The sequence below is a fragment of the Perca flavescens genome, chromosome 19 (assembly GCF_004354835.1).
Source record: "Perca flavescens isolate YP-PL-M2 chromosome 19, PFLA_1.0, whole genome shotgun sequence".
In the NCBI taxonomy this organism is placed as follows: domain Eukaryota; kingdom Metazoa; phylum Chordata; class Actinopteri; order Perciformes; family Percidae; genus Perca; species Perca flavescens.
The window spans coordinates 15643324-15668690 of NC_041349.1; the positions used below are offsets into that span (position 1 = coordinate 15643324).

The window sequence follows — 25367 nt, forward strand, 5'->3', positions numbered from 1 at the left end:
GTCAAATTTCTTTTACACATACAAGGCCTATAGGTGGTTCTGATTCTGAGGATGGCTTTGTTTACAATTTTAAAATTCATGTTTTTAGGTTTTATTAGATTAATTGAAAAAAAGATTATAAAACATATTAAACTGGTTGTTTAAAGAAAATCATGTAAGATCAATTAAAAACACTGCTGACAGCGTACTGTTGAAGCAAAAGTTTATTTAAGCATACAGCAATCAACCAAACATTTAAAAGAAGATTAAAGACATATGATGTATTTACTGTAAATAAACTGCTATTAGATTGACCGTACAAAATAAACAAAGGTGCACACAATGATTACATACAGCTGTAAATATTATTAAAATAATGATGTGGGTTTTCAAGTTGTTATCCATTCTGTTGATTTTGTCAAGACGGATGTATTTATTGACCTGGAAGAAAACCAAAGGAAATAGAGATTTAGGGTTATTTAAGAATGAAGGGTGCTTTATGACATTTTATTCCAATGTATAACACATTTCAATGCAAAATAAATCCTTAGTGTGAATAATAATCCCAATATGCACATAGGCGGCATTATTACCAAGAGCTGTTCCTGGTTTGACTTCAGAATAAACAGTTTCATCTGCTGCTTTAGGACCTGAGAAATGGAGAGATGTTTGTTTCTTATGTTTGCCAGTAATGCTCCAGTTTATAATGATAATGTACTGATATATACTGTTTTCTTCAGAAATGCAGAAAGTAAACGTGGTGTAGATAAGAAAAGCACATTAGACAATATGGTACAGGCTACAACAGGTTGCAATAATAGAGCACAATAGCTTATAATACTGGTTTTTGCAGGTAACGATTTAGGAATAGATAAAAAAATAAAAATACAAATTAAAGGAAATTACAGACAGATATCGTTTCACAGATATAACACCTTGTCTTGGATGGACACAGAACTCACATTACACTGTGTCCAAGACAAACCTGCTGGACAATAACAGATGCCGGTGAATTTAGGCTTTACTTACCTGTATCTTTCTTGGTTTGAGTGTGGGAGTGTACCTGGGCATATAACAGGTTGTAGTCTAAAACAGAAGCCACATTTTGGGTTTTATTTGTACAACAGTTTTACAGTATATGAATGGATAGACCGATAGGCAGAATAAAGCTAAGTTAAATGCGTCATCCCCTCATGTTTATTTCAGGACTGCCTGCAGTAGTTTCAGACATTAAAATGCATAAATGGAAAATACAATTTACAAAAGTCTCAAAGCTTTAATGTACTGTATGTGTAGGATTTGCTAATTGCTGACTAGTGGTTGTATGAAAAGATTACACTGTGGCAGGCAGCACCCAATAAAAACTTCAGGTGAATCTGTTGTACTTGACTGTACCTGCAGCTGATGCCATCTTCACAGTCGAGTAAACAGCGCTCTCTTTTGGCTCGTTATTCCTCCCTGTTAGAAGATCACATGAATGTATTAAAAGACAATCAGCACAGCTGGCTTACAAAAGCATCTTAAAGTGCTCATATTATGCTCATTTTCAGGCTCATAATTGTGTTTATAGGTTGTACCAGAATAGGTTTACATGGTTTAATTTTCAAAAAACACCATATTTTTGTTGTACTACACATTGCTGCAGCTCCTCATTTCACCCTGTGTGTTGCGCTCTCTGTTTTAGCTACAGAGTGAGGCATCTCACTTCTATTCCATCTTTGTTGCGAGTCCAACTTGTGCAGTAGCTAGGTAAGGACTACTACCCAGCAGACATGGGGGACTGGAGTCACATGACTTGACTCGAGTTAGACTCGAGTCGCAAATTTTAGGACTTGAGACTTGCTTGATAAACATTCATAAAAGACTTGACTTGACTTTGACTTGATATTCATGACTTGAGACTTGACTTAGACTTGAGTCAAATGACTTGAAATGACTTGACTTTCTATTTAATAAATATATATTATTTTCCCTCTGATAATGAGGAGGAGTTAACTTTATGAGAGACCTGGCTATGGCTAGTAACTTAACATCATGGATCCCTCTGCACCGAAAATAATAAAGTTTGGCTATAAAGATTACACATCTGACCAGGCAAAGAAGAAACGAACGGCAGTTTGCAAGGTCTGCAGTACAAAAATTTCCGACGTCAACCACCACCACGTCGAATTTCATCAGACACTTCAAATCGGGAGAGATTCGGGATCCAGTCCCCATATTCAGCCGAACCACTATTTGGACGTTTGTGATGGATAGAACTCCCTTCAGTTTTGGGCCATGAATAAGCACACACTCCCCTCTTTGTTCAAGGTGGGGGTTAGAGTGAATACAACTAGACACACACACATACACAGACAACACAAACTGCACTCTCTTTCTCTTTCTCTCTCTCTCTCTCTCTCTCTCTCTCTCACACACACACACACACAAGTATGTGAACAAAGCTAGGCACACATACAGTACACACACAACACACTCTGCACTCACACACATGCACATACACACATTCACTCACCAATATTAATAACTTTTCACTCACTCTCTCAAACACGCACACATTCACTCACAAATACACTGACAAATATTAACATATACTATTCATTCCATGTGATAAATACACTCTGTCAATCTCTCCAAATTACACAAAGATGGCGGGATTCAGCTACTCTTAAAGAATATGTTTTTTTTCTTTAAGAGAAGGAAAAGTTAAAGGATGTGTTTCTGTCCCATAAAAGTGAGGTTTGTTTGAAGAATATTATTTGACTTAGAAACCATTATACTTGAATTGTTTGAATTAATTTCATGATTTGATGTCATGTCTGAGGCATACTGAACAAATATGCATGTTGATTTATTGTTGGCCTAATATCAGTTTTAGGCTGTGCGTGTATCTGTATCTGTAAATTTAAACTGTTGAGATGTGGCTTGGACACAATGTGTTTTGAATATTGAGAAAAATGCAAATAAAACTCAAGCAGTTCATAACCACTGTCTTTAGCTTGTTTAAAAATGTATGACTTGACTTGTGACTTGCTTGATTGTCACAAAAAATGACTTGAGACCTGAAGGTTAAGACTTGAGACTTACTTGTGACTTGCCCATGTGTGACTTACTCCCATCTCTGCTACCCAGTCAGAAGGAGAGCATGAGGGAGTGCCATGCTAGCAGCTAGGCGAGCATTATAACATGTGTTACGCACGTTTATCACGGAAGTAAAGGCTGGACTACAATAGAGCAGTTTGTGCACAGTGTTTTCTGTTGGAGATGGTAAGTCCCTTTGGGGTGGCTTTTTCACTTTGTAAACCCATTATGTGCACAAAAAATATATATAACACAATAAAGGAAAGGGGAAAAGCCAAAAAGCATAATACAAGCACTTTAACTCTTGCATGTAATTCTTAATACATAAAATAGAGCACTCACCCTTTTTAGCAATGTTTTTAAGCTCGACCACAGAATATGTGACATCCTTGGATTCATCTGAAATGTAGATGTTTTTTTATGTAAGGGATTGTCAATCAACCATGCAATCATCCTATTCTACAGTTGAATTTGTAACTCCTCCAAATTAAACAAAGTATTTACTGTACCATGTTCAGGTTCTTCAGGGCCTTTGATTGTTTCGTAGAGATAAGCATCACCTACAGAGCCGTGAAAATCAAGCTACGGTCATATTAATAACTTTAATCCCATTACATGAATTCCATAAACTAAACAACAGATCATCAGAAATGTAAATGATTGGCTTTGAGTAAATGATATATCATAAAATTAGGATGAGGATTAAGGCTGACCATGGAGAACAGAAGCATATTCCTTGTGTTGAGTTTCTTCCTGGTTTATCATGTGGTCTGTTGCAGGGCTCTGATTGGTGCTCTGAGACCTGGTGGGCCAGAAACATGGAAGTCAATCCAGTGGATTTAATAAGGAACATCTGATGTGCTGCTGATATGTTCAGAATGAGAGAAGAGAATGTTGTACCAACCTGCTGAAGCATGAATCTGTAAAAAAGATTTGCTGTTACATTGTTTTGTATTACATAATGTTGTATTGTTACTACAGGACAGGTAATTAGATCAGAATCAATCTAACGTCAGAAGGAAACCATCTCACCGTTTGACTTTCTGTAGCGATACAGAAACAGCAGCAGGAGAAGAATCAGTAAAACTCCACCAACCAGCCCAACAATCAACAGCACAAGAAATGGAGAGATTTCTTCAGGCCTGGACGCTGCTAAGATGAATATTGTATTAATAATTAATACTATATCATTTTAAAATATTTCTCAAATAGATTTCTCAAACAGAGGCAAGTTCACATCAAACATTAGAATAATAAATGATGACTTTCACAAATATAAACATACTTACACATAATAAATGCACAAATAAAAGATAACGTACACTCAAATACACTTGCATGAACCCCTGATCACATAGGCAAGGCAAGGCAGCTTTATTTATATAGCACATTTCAGCAACAGGGCAATTCAAAGTGCATTCAAAATAATAAACAAATTAAAAACATTAAAAGACAAGAATAAAATTGATAGTGCAGTATAAGAATAAAAGTTACAGTGCAGTATAAGAAATTAAAGTTAATAAAATAGATTATTTAAAGAAAAGCAACATCAAAAAGATAGGTCTTTAGCTTAGATTTAAAAGAACTGAGAGTTGCAGCGGACCTACAGGTTTCTGGGAGTTTGTTCCAGATATGTGGAGCATAAAAACTGAACGCTGCTTCCCCCTGTTTAGTTCTGACTCTGGGGACAACAAGTAGACCTGTCCCAGACGACCTGAGAGGTCTGGGTGGGTCATAGTGTAGTAGCAGATCAGAAATGTATTTTGGCCCTAAACCGTTAAGTGATTTATAAACCAGTAAAAGTATTTTGAAATCAATTCTTTGAGGCACTGGAAGCCAGTGTAGAGACTTCAGTACTGGAGTGATGTGATCCACTTTCTTGGTTTTAGTGAGGACTCGAGCAGCAGCGTTCTGAATCAGCTGCAGCTGTCTGATTGATTTTTTAGGGAGACCTGTAAAGACACCGTTACAGTAGTCAAGTCTACTGAAGATAAAAGCATGTACAAGTTTTTCCAGATCATGCTGAGACATAAGGCCTTTAACCCTTGATATATTTTTAAGGTGATAATAGGCTGATTTTTTAATTATGTTAATGTGGCTTTTAAAATTTAGGTCTGAGTCCATGACTACACCAAGATTTCTTGCTTTGTCTGTTGTTTTTAACATTGTCGTTTGAAGCTGAGCGCTGACTTTCAATCGTTCCTCTTTTGCTCCAAAAACAACCACCTCCGTTTTTTCTTCATTTAATTTAAGAAAGTTCTGGCACATCCAATCATTAATCTGTTCAATACACATATTTAATTGTTGTATTGGGCTATAGTTCCCTGGCGATAAGGTTATGTAAATTTGTGTGTCATCCGCATTACTATGGTAACTTATTTTGTTGTTTTCCATAATCTGAGCCAGTGGAAGCATGTAGATGTTGAACAGAAGAGGCCCCAGAACTGAGCCTTGGGGAACTCCGCACGTCATAATATACATACCATACCTTTCACTTCTAATCACGTTTGTATATTTGTGTTTCATTACTGAATATCCAAAAGTATAAAACAATTTCTCAAACTAATAGTTTTAATCAGTTGAAACTAAGCCGACTTCTTATTCAGTTATAACTTGTCTATCTCAGACTGTAACACAACTTACAAAAAAGAAACTTTAATCAAACTCACGTTTTACTGACATCCAACTCTCTTTTGACGTCTGACTCCACCGACCTGGTGACTTGTTTCCTTCACATTTATAAAAGCCTTCATCTGACTTTGACATTGCAGAGATAGTCAGCTCTCCTCTTGTATTATTCTGTATGAGTTTGTCATTTTTATAGAAATCCACATTATGAAGAACATTTTCTGTCTTCAACTTGCAGCTAAGAGTGACAGAATGTCCCTCAGCCACAGGAAGGACAGGGCTCACCAGGATAATATCACCAACTGTAAGAAGATCAAGGAGTAAGAGGTTTAGGTCAGAGAGATCAGCTGGTGCAGGGTGAACAAGCTGACATGCATGATGAGGATAAATAAAAAATTCTACAGTTGCATACAGATACTGAGCAAATTTCACGATATTTGAATGATGGAGAAGGTGACACTCTTTTACATAGTTAAAAATTACAGCTATATTGAATGTTGAATGTGTTCACACATGAACAAATGTTTTTGTTGGCAGCCAACGTGAATTTCGTGTCAGTGTACTACAGAATGGTCTACTGAAGAAACAAACGTGTTTATTCTGACTGCAGGTGTAGCGTAGGAGCCGAGCTAGAGCCAGATCGCTATTGTCATAAAGATGTTAGCGAGATATACAATCCAAATGATATTTTCTTGGATAATATTAAGAAATGACACTTGAAAGAACTAAAGCTGTTGAGCTTGTTTAATGGTTTGTTAAAAGAGAATAGTTAAGTTTAACTTATTTTGAAAATAAGTTTGATTGTTAATCACCTACACATTTCAAAACTATATTATTAAATACTTCCGAAACAAGAATCTTTTAAGTTAATTCAAACTCACACTGTATAGTGATGTTGACTGCATTGCTGATCTGTCCTGTTTCAGACTCACACCAGTACACTCCACTAATCCAGTAACGGTCTATGTTGCATGTGAATCCATTCATTGTCCCAAAGGAAGAACAAGGAGACACAGTGCTAGGTTCAGAAAACCTCTTCACTCTCCACTCAGTGGAGTTTCCCTCACAGCTCAGTGACAGAGACTCTTGGTAAAAGTGCTGTGATCTGTCAGGACTCACTGTGAGAGACGCTGCTGGATGAACATCTGAAAAACAGGAACGTATAAAAGTAAGATTAAGAAGACCATAATGAAGTCATTTGGTTTTATTGTGTATAATCATTTAAGTTGTTGGTGAATAATATCGAAGGATCAACACAGGTATATTTTCAGTTAAAAAGACCACTATGAAAACCTTTAGGTTTACTGTGGATTTAATCTTTTTCACTGTTTTTTCAAGTTTTTTCAAGTTTCTTTTCACAGCTGATGCTCCATAGGGTACCTTTATGTAAAGTAGTAATACCAAAATAGACAAATGCCCCATTACAACTAAATGCCCTCTATTTAAGGGTTTGGGGAAAAGAGAGAAGGAAACAAGCAAATGTGAAAAGAAGGAATTAAGAAAAGACAAATTAGGAAAGGAAAAATGAAGGAAGGAAGGGATGGATGGAAGGAAATAAGGAAAAAAACAGAAAGTATCTCAACCTTACACTACAGCGCATATTTAGGTAAAAGTTTATTTTCCAGATCTGGGCATTGTTGGCACATCATTAAATTAAACATGACATAAAAATATAAACTATCATAATGAACACTTGTGGTATCTAATACAAATATAATGTATTAGCCTTACAAGATGAGGTCATGGATTTCCAAAGTCAGAGGATTTTAACGAATGTCAGTATGAAAAGGGGGGTCAGGAGATTCACTCGTTAAAATTCAGTTCAGCAGAAGAATCAGCAACAACAACATTCTGTTTTAGAGACCTTTGACCTGATGCTGGAGTGAAGGAAAAAATCACCACAATAAGTACATTACTTTAATTATGCAAGAATGGAAAAGGTCAACCTAACCTACCTCCAGACCAGACAAACTTTGATTCACTGTAATAAGTGTAAAACACTGGATCTCCTCTTGCAGCTCTGCACACATATCCTGCTGTGTGTGTCTGTCCATCAACGATGTAGGAATCCTGTTCAGTCCCGTTGGTGCTGCCAGGTAGCAGATCATAGCTGTAGGAGATGTCTGACAGTCTGGGAACAGCCTTATACCAGTAGAACCTCCATCCTGCAGATGGATCTTTAACACTGCAGCTCAGAGTTACTGAGGCTCCAGGACTCAGCCATGATGGAGACACAGTGAGGACAGGCTGAGGTTTATCTGTTGGAAAGAGATTTCACAGAATGAAAACATGTTATGATAGTGGATCAAAAGCATCCGGTAAATACAAACTTGAATATTTACTAAAAACATGTGAACCAAAACAACCTGAACATGAATTATTTAATATTCACTTTTGAATAAATGTGATGTCACTTACTGTTTGATACTGTCAATGTAATGGGATCACTCCACTCTGTTGAAGACTGCTGTGCACTTTTCATTCTGCCCTTACAGCTGTAGTTCCCACTGTGGGATGCATCAACAGGTCTAATATGGTGTTTATTTTGATTTGAAAGTTTTATTGAGCTGGTTGTTGTCCATTCATACTCCCACTCAGAGTCTCCTTCATCTGTGATCTCACATCTGAGAGTGATCTTCTCTCCTCTGTATATTTCAGACCAGTTTGGTTTCAGAGTCACAAAAGCCTTGTTTGCAACTGTTTGTTGTCAAGAAATTCCAGTAAGGATAACAAAAAGACAAAACATATAATCTACATCAAAACATAATTTATTATAATCAATCAATCATTTTGAATAAAAATAGTTTTTTAATTCAGTTGAAAAAAGACTGACACCACACTCACGTTTTTTGTTGACAGTGATTGAATAACTGTACTCTGTGTAGTAAACAGGCTCTCCTCTTCCTCCTCTGCACCAGTAGACTCCTCCTACTGAGACACTGATTTGTCTATTTGAGAGGAAGACAACATCTAGTGTGGTCAGGGGTTCAGAGGTTTTCTCTTCTCTGTACCAGATGTATTTCCAACCAGACGATGATGATGATGATGATGATGATGATGATGATGATGATGATGATGATGTGTTCACAGAGCAGGTCAGGATCACACTGCCCCCTACTGGAATGTCTCTGTTAACAGCAGTCAGTTCGGCCCGGGGTTTGTATGCTGTTTGAAGTTAGAACAAAGAAATAAAAATAGTTATTATTGTCTCTTTTTAGCCCTTGGATTATGTGCCGTTCAGTTTAGAACAAAGACAAAACAAGTTCTTTACTTTTCCTTTGAATAAACTCAATCAAAATACCTTGATGAAATTAATTAATTATCAAGAATAAATAGTTAATTTCACCCATTCTTGGAGATGAAATGGCAAGGCCAAAACAAATATTAATTAACTCCTTAATTTTTTTTCATTTTAATCAGTAAAGAAGTACATTTCAATGCTAATGTGCACTTATCGGTTGCTCCTCTTGAGCTGTTTTTGCACACACAAAAAGTTGTGATGAGGAGCCAGTTGAACAATTGAACAATTGTATTTTTCATTTTTTGGAAGACAACTGTAAAACTAATACCGTAGTATCTATGTATCTATCATCTGTACCCACTTATCCTTTGCAGGGTCACGGGGAGCTGAAGCTGATCCTAGCTCATATTGGGGGAGAGGAAGGGTAGACCCTGGACAGGGAGCCAGTCTATCACAGGGTTAACACATAACATAGACTACTATTCACACCAACAGGCAATGTAGACCAGCCAATTAGGTGACTAATCATAATTAACCTAACTACCAATTAACCTAACCTGCAAGTTAACTAGGTTCACACCCAGAACTTTCTTCCTGTGCTGGAGCAGTGTTAAACTGCACCATCATCACACCACGTTAGTTACTTGATTTTCTTTCTTCATTCCTCTACATTTCTCTGTTAATAAAAAAAAACTATTAGAATGTCTTACTGCGTGGCCTGAAGAGAGATACATAACTGTTGAAGACAAAGGTGTTGGAAAACATGTTTAACATGTATGAAAGATGATCCAACTTACACAAGACTTCCAATGTGATGGCTTCACTCCACTCTGTTGAGGTATAGGTGTCTCTTCTACCAATACAACAGTATTGTCCACTGTGGGACAATACTGTTGCACTGATTATAATGTATGCATTGTCTGTTGGACGTGTTTTTGAGCTGGGTCTTGTCCATTCATATGTCCACTCAGTGTGTCCACCTCCCTGGATCTCACATCTGAGAGTGATCTTCTCTCCACTGTATATTTCAGACCAGTTTGGTTGCAGAGACACAACAGCCCTGCCTGCAACTGTTGATGTTCAAAAATTTTCAGTAAGGATAAAATACTGACACAACATAAAATCTACATCAAAACATAATGTCTTTAGCCTTTTCATCAATCAATAATTATGAATACAAAATTATTTTTTAATTCTGTAGACAGATTCCAAACTCACTCCTTTTGTTAACATTAATTGGATCACTGTAGTGTGTGTAGTAAACAGGCTTTCCTCTTCCTCCTATGCACCTGTAGACTCCTCCTACTGAGACACGGATTGTTTCATTTGAGAGAAGAACATCTTGTGAGGTCAGAGGTTCAGAGTTTTTCTCTCCTCTGTACCAGAAGTATTTCCAACCAGATGATGATGATGATGATGAAGATGATGTTGATGATGCTGTGATCACAGAGCAGGTCAGGATCATACTGCCCCCTAATGGAATGTCTCTGTTGTCAGCACTCAGTTCAGCCCGGGGTTTGTTTGCTGTTTCAAGTTAGAACAAAGAAATAAAAATGATTATGATGATGATGAAGATGATGATGATGATGATGATGATGATGATGATGATGATGATGATGATGATGATGGGTTCACAGAGTAGGTCAGGGTCACACTGCCCCCTACTGAAACGTCTTTGCTCAGTTGGGCCTTTGGTTAGGTTTCATTTAGAATAAAGACATAAAGTAGTAATTATTGTCCCTGTGACTTAGTCCAGTTTGAAAGATAATTCAAAACTCAAATTCCTTGGTGGTGCTACAACTAATTGTAGGAAATAATACAGAAAATATTTAATCTTTTTTTTTTCCCTTTGTTAAGTTTTCAGTGTCTCTACGATAATGCAGAGAAATCATCACTTTGCTTCACTCTTGGAATGCCTGCCTTAGTATAAAAACTACTTACGTTCCAGTTTCAGTTTTATTGGTTCGGATTCTTCGTCCTCAAATTTACACATGTAAGAGCTCCCATCTGATTTTACTTGAACTGTGTTTTTTGATATTATCAGTGACTGATGGTTCGTGTCTATTTGAATAGGTGATCCGTCTTTGTAGAAGACAGCATTCTTCTCCTCTGTCTGAGTACGATGTCTACAGTGCAGAGTCACTGATTCTCCTTCAAACAAAGTGAATGCAGGAGTTTCCAGGATCACATCTTTGTCTTTAACAAAGGTCATACCTTGTTTTACTAAATGAGCTCAATTAAATTAACATATAGTATTATCATTACATGATGTGAACAGCTGACCCCTGTCCATCTTTCTTCTTATTTTAGTTCTCATGATTATGTGATCATTGGTCATTTACACAAAGTACATGATTACACAGTTACACAGCTTCATATACAGCATCAGTGGTCAAACTTTTAAGGTCTCTTAATCTTAAACTAGTTTTTACACTAGATTAACAACATTTATACATTATATATTAGCACTTTGCCAAACAGGGTAATTATATCAACAAGGCTCTTAATAAATAAGTCATAAAGTTGGTCATGGTGGTAAAACTTACCTGATACAGTTAGAGAGACTTTATTACTTTCTTTTCTAAAAGGTGACGAGATTTTGTGATCACCAAAGCACTGGTATACACCACTGTCACTTGTAACTAGTTGTTGTAATATATAGTTCTTGGAGCGGATAAATTCTTGACCATCCTTCCAGATTAAGTAATACCAGTCGGTGTCTTCTCCTTCTCTCATGTCACATATGAAGGTAACAGACTCTCCGGTAAATAAAGTGGACCAGTTTGGTTCAATGGTCAACACAGCATCTAGAAACCAACACAAGATACAGAGTAAAACACGTTTTCTTTGTATTCAATGTATTTATCATACACTGACAAAACAGAACACAGAAAGAGGATGTGGTGAAAAGTGATGCAGTTGGTGATTTGTCATGAGTGAATATATCAAAATAAATCAAATTATACAATTACCTTGAGCATGTCCACAGTAGAGGAGCGCTAAAATAAAGTTTGAAATCTCATCAGACATCAAACTGACAGAAACTATCAAATACATAATAACCTCAGGCATTTAAAAAGTGTTATCAATGGTAACTATGATTTAAACAGAGAAAGTCACTGATGTACTCACAGAAAACCCCCAGCACACAGAGCACAGTGTGTCTCATGTTCACATCCAGCACCGAGATTCTGTTACTCTGCTTCTGCTTGGTGTAAAGAGAAAGCTGTCAACTGTAGCTTATGAAGAAAAATCAGGAACTATGGAGAAACAGAATATGCATTACATTTGAATCTTTGATCGGAATGTTCTCTAACTTCTTCTTCTGAGTTCACGGTCTGTACTTCCTTCCCTTTCAAACGAAGATTGCACAGCTAGTCTGATTTGATATTTTTTGTGCATATATAAGACATAAGACTATTGAATTGATTTCATCTCATAACGGAGAGATAGACGTTTCAATTTCCTTCCTGATATAGCTATTATCAACCTGTAGGCAACTACTGCTGCATAAAATGTTAAAGTCAAGAGTTTTCTTCTAGAATAAACGGCACACCAGCATGCAGTTTTAAAGGAAGAGAAAAAAAGGCAGATGTCATACTCATTTAGTAATTCATAGGCTTTCTCACTCAGTTGGGGGATATGTTGAAATGCAGTTCCACTGTAGAAAGAGAAGTACCACTCCAACACAGAAGTTTAACATGTCCTCACTTTATGATGAAATTTAAGTTCCAAATATCGTTATAACCACAGGAAGCGACTTGGCTTGAGCAAAACAGAACTAGTCTAGACTAGAAATATTTTCTGAAAATCAACACCAAGTCCACTTCAGGGCTTCTGCCAAGCTTGGTAGTGTCAGAAGAATACTGTTGGATTTGCTTCACCAGTTTGGCTGTCCACTCAAATAAGCAATTAAAAACACAACTGACACATTACTGCATAACTAATTTTATTGATGCATACAAATGCTAAAAAAGGACTTTAAAGCCAATCTGTTTGGGTAAAGTAAAATACATAGAGTAACTATCAATACATTATTTAGACAGAGGAAACATATACAAGTAACAGCAGGTTATTGCATCTAAAGTAATGATTGATGACCATCCTGGATCTTTCTTAACACTGAAAAGATGCAAATTTTAAAGCAGCTAGTTACTAAAGCTAAAATATACTGAATCACTCTATTCTATTGGAGCTGTTTTTTGGAATAGCTTTCCTACAGAAACCTTAAAAAACTAATTACAAAATGACTGTAAAAATGAAAGATATTAATGCAGTGCATTCAAATTAATTGAAAACATGTCTCAGTAGTCATGTGTTGAGAGATATTAAATGCACATTATGGAATTCTTTCATACCATCAAGTTAACTATACATGAGCATATCTGATATTTTGGATAGCAGGGCTGCCCACAATAATTTTTATAAAAGAAGCTGTTAACTGTTAACTGTCGATACACCTCTCCTTACAGACCTGGAAGCAAACAAAAACACAAACAACGACATATTGTTATTCAAGTTCATGTAAGGATGCTAATAAATAATCCTTAAAGTATGCACATCATATGGCCGCATTATTACCAAGAGCTGTTGGTGGTTTATGTAACTTCAGAATAAACTGTTTCATCAGTTGCTGAAGGAGTTGATTTCCCTACAAATGGAGAGGTGTTCAGTTTAAAACAATTGCCAAAAAAGTGTAATAATAAATAATGATAATATACTGAACTGTCAGGTACAACGTCTCCACTAATACCAAGAATGAATGTAATGCAGTACTCAAACTGGCCACATAGATAATTATAGAGCTTTTACACAATTTAATAATGTATGCAAACTGTTCGTGAGAAATACATACCAAAAGTAAAATAAACATCCATTACTAAAACAGACACTTAAGCAAAGAATAAAAACAAAAAATTACAAACAACTATTATTTTAGAAATATTGAACACATTACATACTGTACATTGCAAGACCAACATGTTGGACAATAACAACTGAAGGTGAATGCAGACTCTTCCTACCTTTCTTCTTCTTGACTTTAGCTTTATTGCGGTAGTTGACTTGGGCGTACATGAGATTGTCCTCTAAAACAGAAACCAGATCTCAGGATTTATTGCTCAGCAGAAATATACTGTACAGCTGGATGTCATCCATCCATGAACGGAGTGACAGGTAGAATGAAAATAAAAGAAATGTGGGATGCCTGTGTTAACCCTAACTGTACAGTAGCATCAGATATAAGAATTTAAATCCTAATACACACAAATGTGTTGTTGTCACCACACTAACATCTCAACTAATGCCTCTTTTGTTTGTTCTTTAAGAGTTCGGTTTGGGTCAGAATCCTTTGATGCTGTTATTCAGTAAAGCCAAATGAAACAATGTAATATTGTGCGATACCAATAAACTAAATATGCAACCGTAATTTTAGAGAAGGGACACATTGGCAGCAAACATTTTACAGCACATATTCGAAGACGAAATAATCATGTCAGTGATGAGACTGTTTTTGAATATAACGAACTATAATGGTGCCATTTCATTTGTGTAAGACAAAATGGAGAGGGTGGAGGGATATTTCCACATACAATCTATTTAATATGCATCAGAATGTTTAGAGAGTAAAACAATAAAAAAAGAACAATTCAGTTCATACCATGTCTGTGGGATAGAAACATATTATGAAGAAATGACACAACAGATATAACATCCCATACTGTATATGAAAAACACAAACTAAGAAATACCAAAAGTCTAAAAAGGCCCTAGATGATGTATTTGACCATTTAAAACTCTGGTGACGCCTAGTGGTAGTATGTAACTGCTGACTCATCATTACCTACAGCATGGTGTAATGATACGACACTTTTCAATACAAACTTTGAGCATGACTGTACCTGCTGTTCCTATATTCACATCAGAGTACACACAGCTCTCCTCTGGGTTATGTTGCTTCCCTGTTAAGAAGATCAGATGAATCCATAAAATTATTTAAAAACACTTCAGGCCTAAACATTGCTTAACTGTTTTGTATCCATTGTATGAATTTGAAGTACTCACCCTTTCCAATGTTTTTTAATTCAAGCAAAGAATACATGACATCCTGGGATTCAGCTGCAACTGAAATATACATATTCTTTAGTTACAGGATTTTATATAAATCACTCTTAATCAGTCCCCTTAAATCATGCAGTTGTTGCATGTTTGTCAAGGAAAACAAGAATAGAACAATATGAAGTTTGAAGACTTGTGATAGCTGGACATCCTGACTTATTTTAAAGAAATGTTTGAAGTGGATATCAATTGCTGCACTGGCAGCCAAATCTGCCACTGTTTTAAGCTAAAGAAAATGTATATTTAAAATGTTTGTTTTTTTGATAGGGCATTTTTGCATAGTAAATTGCATATACTGTACCATTTGTATTGTCTTCAGAGCATTTGATAGTTTCATAGAGACAAGCATCACCTACAGAGCCGTGGAAATCAAGTCAAGGTCAAGTTAACCATTTGAATCACATGGTACTCATTAAAAGTCCTTTGATTATTTAATTGTATATTTAAAAGGTGTCAAAATGTGTGCTTACCATGGAGATGAGTGGAATATTCATTACGTTGATCCTCATTCTGGTTGACCGTGTCACTAGTGGCGGAGCCCCGATTGGTGCTCTCGGTCTGGATCGGCCTACAACATGTAGCAAATACATTTAAAAAAGGAACATGGAATGTATTTGCTGCCGTGTTTAAAATAAGAGGGTGTTGTACCAACCTGTTAAAGCATGAATCTGTGAAAAAGACATTTGTCAATATGTGGTTTACATGGTAAGTTGTTATACAGCCATTATATGTCATGAGATCAGAATACATCTGTGTATTTGAATAATTAAAGCTTAAAACATCTAATAGAAGAAAAAGGTCTCACCTTTGGACAGTCTGAAGCGACACAATAGAAGCAGAAGAATAACAAGTATGATTCCACAAACCAGCCCAATAATCAACAGCACAGGAAATGAAGAGCTTTCAGGCCTGGACACTGCTATAAAAAAGAATAACTGTTAATATACTTTTAAACAAACATGACATACACTTACAAATGCAGAGGTATAAACATGAACGTACACACACAAAAAATTCTTTCTTAGACAGAAACATGGTTTGCATAAAAGAAAAGCAGCATTTGTTTTCTTCCTCACCTTTAACTGACATCCAGCTCTGTGTGGACACTGTTCCTGAGTGTCGACACTTGTAGAGGCCTTCATCTGACTTCGACACTGCAGAGATATTTAGCTCCCTTCTGGTGTCATTTTGAATGACTTCACCATTTCGATAGAAAAAAACTTTCGAGGAACTAATTTGTCCTCTCGATTTGCAGCTAAGAGTAACAAAATCTCCCTCAGTCACAGGACGGACAGGGCTCACCAGGATAATATCTTCATCTGTAAAACAGTCACAAAGAATATGAGTTTTCAGTCAGAGATCAGCTGCTGCACAACTTCAGGATGAGTGGATGTAGAATGATGAGAATGGATAACACATTGTTTTTATTTTTCTAACACTTATATATATTGTATATTTTACAGAGTGATTATAAAATGTGATGTTTTATCTCGTGTACATACAAGTTATGTGTCTAATAGTAGCACAACTAGGAGCACAACATCTATTGCTTTTAAACTGCAGCCGGGATATATACAACTGTGTGGCATCTTGTCCTATCGCCTCACGCTGCAGTAGCTGCTTCTGCTGTTCACTCGCTTCTTGATTCTTCTTCACCAGTAGTCTCTTCCGGCAATAGATGTTGTGCTCTGTGCGTGATCTTGCGGGATCTTGCGTGATAGCGCAGTAGCAACCAAGAGGAGTATCCATCAGGCAAGTGTTATTTAAATATACTTCTGGTGTAGTTACAAACTTTCTAATCCCTTCTTTTATAAGTACAAAAACTATTTGTCCTACTATAGAAGTTTGGTATCATTCCGGGCATTATTAGTGGGGTAATTTACGAGATACAAACGTGGCTCCATTAGCGCCTGCACTAAGCTAACCAGATGACAACGCTAACTTGACCAACATTATAACAAGGGGATAAAAGCTTATGGGGGGTTGTTTGGCTCGAGGTCAAGGTGCAAAGCAGCCTAGGGTGAAATTACTCCAAACCATCACTTTAACCTTTTACCAAATTAACAACAGGTGTCTAAAGGTACTATCAACTACACAGTACTTTTATGGGGATCCTTGGCATAAAAACTAAGTAAAGTACAGATCACCAATAAACCTACACAAATGTACTGTATAGCCTACTACATTCAGTCGTCATCATCATCATCATCATCATCATAAGATGATGGAATGTTGTTCAGGCTAAACAAAGGAGATATATGACTGTGCTTTATTTGGAATGAGTTTCATACTAAACTGTTCATTTTGAAAATAATTATATTTGGTGGATGGAATTTTACTGTTGTGCAGAGCATCTGATTCCCTAAATGGCTGCATAATATTTTATTACTGTGTAACGACAATATAATGACATTAATATTGAGCTTTTTGAGTGGATGGTTAAAGAAAACATAACATAACAAAATACTTCTTATTTATGATCTTTTCTTTCTGTCAAATGTGTTGGTGTAACTTGTTTTGTTTACAAAGGTGCTGCTAAATGTTGATGGTACTTCCTAATGGTCGAGACTAACACTGAATTATATTAAAACAGGCTAAACCATACATACTTAGTTAAATCTACAAACCATAGAAACAAATATTCTGGTTAATGTTAGTCAGCTACAGTTACTTTAGATACCATGTAGCAGAGTAATGGGCCACACTAAATGTCAGTGTACCGTACTTTTCTATGTTGAATACAACCTAATTGTAAAATTATACTGTATGTTGAAACACATAATGGCAATTTTATTATATATGGAATTTTCTTTTATATTATTTATAAAAGAACAAAGAACATGTAATAAACCCATACTCTGTATAGTGATGTTGACTGCGTTGCTGAACTCTCCTGATCCAGACTCACACCAGAACACTGCAGCACTGGGTCTGGTATGTTTTATGTTACATGTAGATCTGGTCATTGTCCCCCAGCTGGAGCAGTATGACCCGTAGCTGTTCTCAGGAAGACTCTTCACTCTCCACTCAGTAGAGTTTCCCTCACAGCTCAGTGACACAGACTCAGAGGTGAAGTGTTGCACTCTGTCAGGACTCACTGTGAGAGATGCTGACAAATCAAACTCTGAAAAACAAAACCGGCAAAGTGATTTTAAGATTAAAAATGCCACAATGCAAATATTAATTTGCTTAATTGTTTTGCAGAGGATTAATGCTAACATTGCAACAAGGTACAATGTTTTAGCAAAACCATGATATCTCTCTTGAAAACGTTTTACCATTTAAGTGAATGATACTGTAGATAACCAAGTGAATACAGGAGCTGTTGGCTCAAAGATGGAGGTAAAGGTAGGTCGTTTTTTACTCTACAAAGATACAGGGAGTGAGTATTTCATATTCATATGTGCTGCATTGTCTCTCTCAGTGGTTTCCTTTGCCTGAATTTGTTTTTTTTTTAGAAAAGTTGTGTCTGTCTGTACACCTACCTGACCACTGACCAGGGGTCTTCTAATTATTGATGTCCTGACTGTTGTAGGAGGTAAACACTATACGTATCACCAGTAAAATGAGTTAAACTAGCTGAAGTAAATGTACTCATTGCAAAGAGAAAAGTTTCAGCAAACATCTAATCACTCTCTGGTGACTTATAACTGTCTGACTGATGTTTTAATGCTATCAGGTGAATTGAAAAAGGAAAAAGGTTAAAGACAGAAGACGTTTTCCAGTCCTGTATATAAATCACCTATTAAGGTGGAAAGCAGAAAGTTTGGCTCATAAGGTCACCGCAGTTAATTAAGGTCTTCAATTGGGAGAGCATGGATAAGATAACTAATTATTTTATAACATAGGCATCATTTTTCAAGATACTGTAGAAACATTTATGACCCAAGGTGAGAAGAACAGACAGAAACTAACCTACCTCCAGACCAGACAAACTTCAGTCCACTGTAATAAGTGTAAAACACTGGATCTCCTCTTGCAGCTCTGCACACATATCCTGCTGTGTGTGTCTGTCCATCAACGATGTAGGAATCCTGTTCAGTCCCGTTGGTGCTGCCAGGTAGCAGATCATAGCTGTAGGAGATGTCTGACAGTCTGGGAACAGCCTTATACCAGTAGAACCTCCATCCTGCAGATGGATCTTTAACACTGCAGCTCAGAGTTACTGAGGCTCCAGGACTCAGCCATGATGGAGACACAGTGAGGACAGGCTCTGTTGGAAAGAGATTTCACAGAATGAAAACATGTTATGATAGTGGATCAAAAGCATCCTTTGAAATCTGTAAATACAAACTTGAATATTTACTAAAAACATGAACCAAAACAACCTGAACATGAATAATTTAATATTCACTTTTAAATATATGTGATGTCACTTACCGTTTGATACTGTCAATGTAATGGGATCACTCCACTCTGTTGAAGACTGCTGTGCACTTTTCATTCTGCCCTTACAGCTGTAGGTCCCACTGTGGGATGCATCAACAGGTCTAATATGGTGTTCATTTTGATTTGAAGGTTTTTTTGAGCTGGTTGTTCTCCATTCATACTGCCACTCAGAGTCTCCTTCATCTGTGATCTCACATCTGAGAGTGATCTTCTCTCCTCTGTATATTTCAGACCAGTTTGGTTTCAGAGACACAACAGCCTTGTTTGCAACTGTTCATGGTCATGAAATTCCAGTAAGGATTAAAAAAAATCATTAAATCTACACCAAAACATAATTTACTTTAATCAATCAATTATTAATTCAAAATAGCTTTTTACTTCAGTTGAAAAAAGACTGATGCCAAACTCACGTTTTTTGTTGACAGTGATTGAATAACTGTACTCTGTGTAGTAAACAGGCTCTCCTCTTCCTCCTCTGCACCAGTAGACTCCTCCTACTGAGACACTGATTCGTCTATTTGAGAGGAAGACAACATCTTGTGAGGTCAGGGGTTGAGAGGTTTTCTCGTCTCTGTACCAGAAGTATCTCCAACCAGATGATGAAGATGAAGATGATGATGATGATGATGATGATGATGATGATGATGCTGCTGTGATCACAGAGCAGGTCAGGGTCACGCTGCCCCCTACTGGAATGTCTCTGTTAACAGCAGTTAGTTTGGCCCGGGGTTTGTATGCTGTTTGAAGTTAGAACAAAGAAATAAAAATAGTTATTATTGTCTCTTTTTAGCCCTTGGATTATGTGCCGTTCAGTTTAGAACAAAGACAAAACAAGTTCTTTACTTTTCCTGTGAATAAACTCAATCAAAATAACTTGATGAAAATGAATAAATTATTAAGAATAAATAATGAATTTCACCCATTCTTGGAGGTGAAATACAAACTATAGCAAGGCCAAAGAAAATATTAATTAACTCAATATTTTTTTCATTTTAATTAGTAAAGAAGTACATTTTGAATGCTATTGTGCATTTATTGGTCGCTCCTCTTGAGCTGTTTTTGCACACATAAAAAGTTGAACAGTTTCACTGTGGATTTTCATTTTTTGGAAGAAACTGTAAAAACTAATACCGTAGTATCTATGTATCTATCATCTGTACCCACTTATCCTTTGCAGGGTCACAGGGAGCTGAAGCTGATCCTAGCTCATATTGGGGGAGAGGAAGGGTAGACCCTGGACAGGGAGCCAGTCTATCACAGGGTTAACACATAACACAGACTACTATTCACACCAACAGGCAATGTAGACCAGCCAATCAGGTGATCTTAATTAACCTAACTAACAATTAACCTAACCTGCAAGTTAACTAGGTTCACACCCAGAACTTTCTTCCTGTGCTGGAGCAGTGTTAAACTGCACCATCATCACACCCTGTTAGTTACTTGATTTTCTTTCTTCATTCCTCTACATTTCTGTTAATTACTATTTCAACAGCTGTAATACTCTACCAAAGAGAGATACATAAATGTTGAAGCAATAGGTGTTGGAAAACATTGTTAACATGTATGAAAGATGGTCCAACTTACACAAGACTTTCAATGTGATGGCTTCACTCCACTCTGTTGAGGTATAGGTGTCTCTTCTACCCAGACAATGGTATTGTCCACTGTGGGACTCAGTAGCACTGATAATAATGTATCTATTGTCTGTTGGAAATGTGTTTGAGCTGGGTGTTGTCCATCCATATGTCCACTTAGTGTGTCCACCTCCCTGGATCTCACATCTGAGAGTGATCTTCTCTCCTCTGTATAATTCAGACCAGTTTGGTTGCAGAGTCACAACAGCCCTGTCTGCAACTGTTCATGTTCAAGAATTTTCAGTAAGGATAAAATACTGACAAGACATTGAAACTACATCAAAACATAATGTATTTAGCCTTTTCATCAATCAATAATTATGAATACAAAATCATTTTTTAATTCTGAAGACAAATTCCAAACTCACTCCTTTTGTTGACAGTGATTGAATGACTGTATTCTGTGTAGTAAACAGGCTCTCCTCTTCCTCCTCTGCACCAGTAGACTCCTCCTACTGAGACACTGATTTGTCCAGTTGAGGGAAAGACAGCATCTTTTGTGGTCAGGGGTTCAGAGGTTTTCTCTCCTCTGTACCAGAAGTATTTCCAACCAGATGATGATGATGATGATGATGATGAAGATGATGATGATGATGATGATGGGTTCACAGAGCAGGTCAGGGTCACACTGCCCCCTACTGGAATGTCTCTGTTAACAGCAGTCAGTTTGGCCCGGGGTTTGTATGCTGTTTGAAGTTAGAACAAAGAAATAAAAATAGTTATTATTGTCTCTTTTTAGCCCTTGGATTATGTGCCGTTCAGTTTAGAACAAAGACAAAACAAGTTCTTTACTTTTCCTGTGAATAAACCCAATCAAAATAACTTGATGAAAATAAATACATTATTAAGAAAAATTAATGAATTCCACTCATTCTTGGAAGTGAAATACTAACTACAGAAAGGCCAAAGAAAATATTAATTAACTCCTTAATTTTTTATTTTAATTAGTAAATAAGTACATTTCGAGTGCTACTGTGCATTTATTGGTCGCTCCTCTTGAGCTGTTTTTGCACACACAAAGTTGAACAGTTTCACTGTGGATTTTCATTTTTTGGAAGACAACTGTAAAAACTAATACCGTAGTATCTATGTATCTATCATCTGTACCCACTTATCCTTTGCAGGGTCACAGGGAGCTGAAGCTGATCCTAGCTCATATTGGGGGAGAGCAAGGGTAGACCCTGGACAGGGAGCCAGTCTATCACAGGGTTAACACATAACACAGACTACTATTCACACCAACAGGCAATGTAGACCAGCCAATTAGGTGACTAATCATAATTAACCTAACTACCAATTAACCTAACCTGCAAGTTAACTAGGTTCACACCCAGAACTTTCTTCCTGTGCTGGAGCAGTGTTAAACTGCACCATCATTACACCCTGTTCGTTATTTGATTTTCTTTCTTCATTCCTCTACATTTCTCTGTTAATAAAAAAAAACTATTAGAATTCCTTACTGCGTGGCCTGAAGAGAGATACATAACTGTTGAAGAAAAAGGTGTTGGAAAACATTTTTAACAACTTACACAAGACTTTCAATGTGATGGCTTCACTCCACTCTGTTGAGGTATAGGTGTCTCTTCTACCCAGACAACGGTATTGTCCACTGTGGGACTCAGTAGCACTGATAATAGTGTACGTCTTGTCTGTTGGAAATGTGTTTGAGCTGGTTGTTGTCCATCCATATGTCCACTTAGTGTCTCCACCTCCCTGGATCTCACATCTGAGAGTGATCTTCTCACCGCTGAATATCTGAGGCCAGTATGGTTGAACGGTCACAACAGCTTTGTTGGGAACTGTTCACATTAAAATAAAGTTAGGATACAACAGGATTAACAACTAAACAGATTTTTTTTTTTACTCCACTACAATCTTCATGATACTTATGTGAATGCATGTTGTTCTATTCTGCAGCAAAACAATTATACAGTAATCCTACAAATTGTTTAAAATAAACTACTCAAAGCCCACTAAAGTGCCAAGCAGTGTTAATACTAGCAGCTACTCAGGGCATTAAAGAGCTTACAGAGACTCACAACAGTCTCCTAAAGTACTGCAATACTAGTAACCTTCTACAAGATACATGTAGTACAGGGACTAGACAGTTTGGCTGCAGCAATTTTGATAATCCCCTGTAGTAAGTCTTGTGTCTAGTTTATGTACGATGTAAGGTGGTTACTGTAAGTTAAAAAAAAAATGGTTTCACTAAAAGGTTTATGAACAATGGTTTATTTAATGTTTGTTTTTTTTAAATTCAACGATTTAAAGTTCATTCAATTTGAAATCTCAAAACAGGATGCATTTTGGCATAAATAACATTTATGTTTGCCTTCCAGAACAATTTGTCATCAATAACCCTGTAAGTCTAGAGACGTTTCAACAATCTTTCCACTGATTGTGCATTAACAGCTAACTTAACTATATGTTCATAACTATGATCTTATGGACGCCTTAAAAAAGTGAATTGTTACCAGATAAAAAATGAACTGGTAGAGGAAAGATGTTGTTTTGGCATCATTGACTAACTTTTAACTACTGTAAAACATTTAGCAGAATAATGTTTAATGTCAAGGGGAAAATTGCACAAATACTGTGTTCAGCTGTCATGTGTTTTACCTGATTCCAGATATTTATAAATAAAACTCAACAGACTAAAGGCAGCATCCTAAACTCCTTTACTGTGTCTGTACACAAACTAAAGATCAAACAAATAGTTAATTGTTGCCATGACAACGGATATAATACCTTCTTTAAACTTTTTGTTAGAGAAGTAAGGCAGTGGGCCCAGATCATTTATTCATTAGGGTTCTTCTTTTTCTCATAGCAGTTGCTTTCCTCCTGATCTATTGCACTGTTTAAGAACATAAAGAATGTATGAATGGTTTTATTTAGGAGCAGATCACTAAACTCACCAGTTTCCTTAATGGTGACTTCATCACTTATAGGTGTGAAGACATCTCCTTCCCTGCTCCACCCTCTGCAGGTGTATTTGCCTCCATGTGATATGTCTACTTCATTTTTATCCTTTTCAGGCCACGCAGAAGGTTTTTCAGGAGTGTCTGAAGTACGTCTGAATTCATATTCCATGCCAGCAGGATCCTCCACAGAGCAGGTCAGGGTCACACGGCCTCCCACTGGGATGATTGTCTCTTCTGCTCTCAGGTTGACATTACGTCTACGTTCTGTTTAGTTTAGAAAAACAGTAAAACAAGAAAATTACTACAATGGACATGCCAACAAAAATGTATTTACATTTTAACATAACCCTGTGGACACTTCTGTTTCACATGGTGTGTTACTTCTTTTGTTTGCACTTTTATACACATAACCAAACCCCAGACACTTTCTACATGTCTGCAGCCTCCCAACCCCCTCGAGAGTGGTCCCAGAGAGAGCTTAACTCACTGCAGCTTAAGGAAACACATTAACATAGACAGGACATCAGCAAGTTAAGAAACATTTTCAACAGTTTGACAACACGTTCATGGCTGCAAGTTCAGAAATCACAAGAAAATTGAGAAAAGTCGCACACAACAAAATTAGGTCCAAAAACTATTTTCTAGGAGACACACAAGTAGTCAGTAAATGGGAAAGGCTGATGCTAGGTGTAGCCAATATCTCCAGTAATGAACTCATGCAATCACAATGTGAAATCTGAAATTAGCTTGATTTCCAGTTAAATTACAAGTAGTCAAGTCATTCATTAGCGTTCCATCTCTCCCTGCAGACCTCCATAGTGTTGTGTACAACTTGCAGCCTTTCTCTGTTTGCTTGTGTTTTCTTTATTTACAATCAGTGGTGTTTCTAAATTTGCTTGAGTTTCATGTATTTGCAGCATTTTCAGTAGTGTCAGTATTTCTCTCGGCCACCGGTTAGGTGAAGGCAGAGAAAAGATTAAATTGATGTTCAGTACTTGCTCAGTATTTCTTTTTTAGAAGTATGAATACTTCATGTAGCATTTACTGTGACACAAAAAAAAAAAAATTCTGAATGAAGACAGTAAAATGCATTTAAAAGCTCAGAAACAAAGTACTGTAAGTGGACATTTGAGTTTAGATTAAGTTATGACTTATTTTTTTATATTCTTGATGTAGAATTTTAAACAATAGTATATATTTTTTTTCATGCCAGTGTGACAGATACTTACCTTCCACTCTCAGTTCTCTTGCTTCAGATTCTGCCCCCTCTTCAAAGCTACACATGTAATAACCCCTATCTGACACAGACACTGAATTAAAGATCAGTTCTGCTCCTGGGAGTGAATGACGGTTTGTGTCCATTTTAACAGGTGA

At 36.7% G+C, this 25367-nt stretch overlaps 1 protein-coding gene and 1 long non-coding RNA gene across 2 annotated transcripts; both read right to left on the bottom strand.

Moving 5' to 3' along the window:
• Positions 1-185: 185 nt before the first annotated feature.
• Positions 186-25355, bottom strand: LOC114545386 (uncharacterized). Its single transcript, XM_028563658.1, has 34 exons — positions 25223-25355; positions 23988-24257; positions 22602-22871; positions 21441-21638; positions 21023-21292; positions 19846-20172; positions 19427-19705; positions 18966-19259; positions 17904-18170; positions 16123-16365; positions 15852-15965; positions 15699-15714; positions 15517-15614; positions 15348-15398; positions 14993-15052; positions 14830-14889; positions 13954-14016; positions 11476-11736; positions 10148-10453; positions 9727-9999; positions 8533-8853; positions 8107-8385; positions 7644-7946; positions 6570-6833; positions 5730-5990; positions 4093-4212; positions 3965-3980; positions 3774-3862; positions 3570-3620; positions 3403-3459; positions 1375-1437; positions 1009-1065; positions 573-629; positions 186-420 (listed from the first exon to the last, which is right to left on the bottom strand). The coding sequence occupies exons 1-34, from the start codon at positions 25353-25355 to the stop codon at positions 413-415; spliced, it is 5799 nt and encodes a 1932-aa protein (XP_028419459.1). The 3' UTR covers positions 186-412.
• On the bottom strand, positions 13312-14018 carry LOC114545321 (uncharacterized). The gene is made up of 3 exons (XR_003690884.1): positions 13954-14018; positions 13511-13580; positions 13312-13403 (listed from the first exon to the last, which is right to left on the bottom strand). It is a non-coding gene; the product is annotated as an uncharacterized LOC114545321 (long non-coding RNA).
• Positions 25356-25367: the final 12 nt, after the last annotated feature.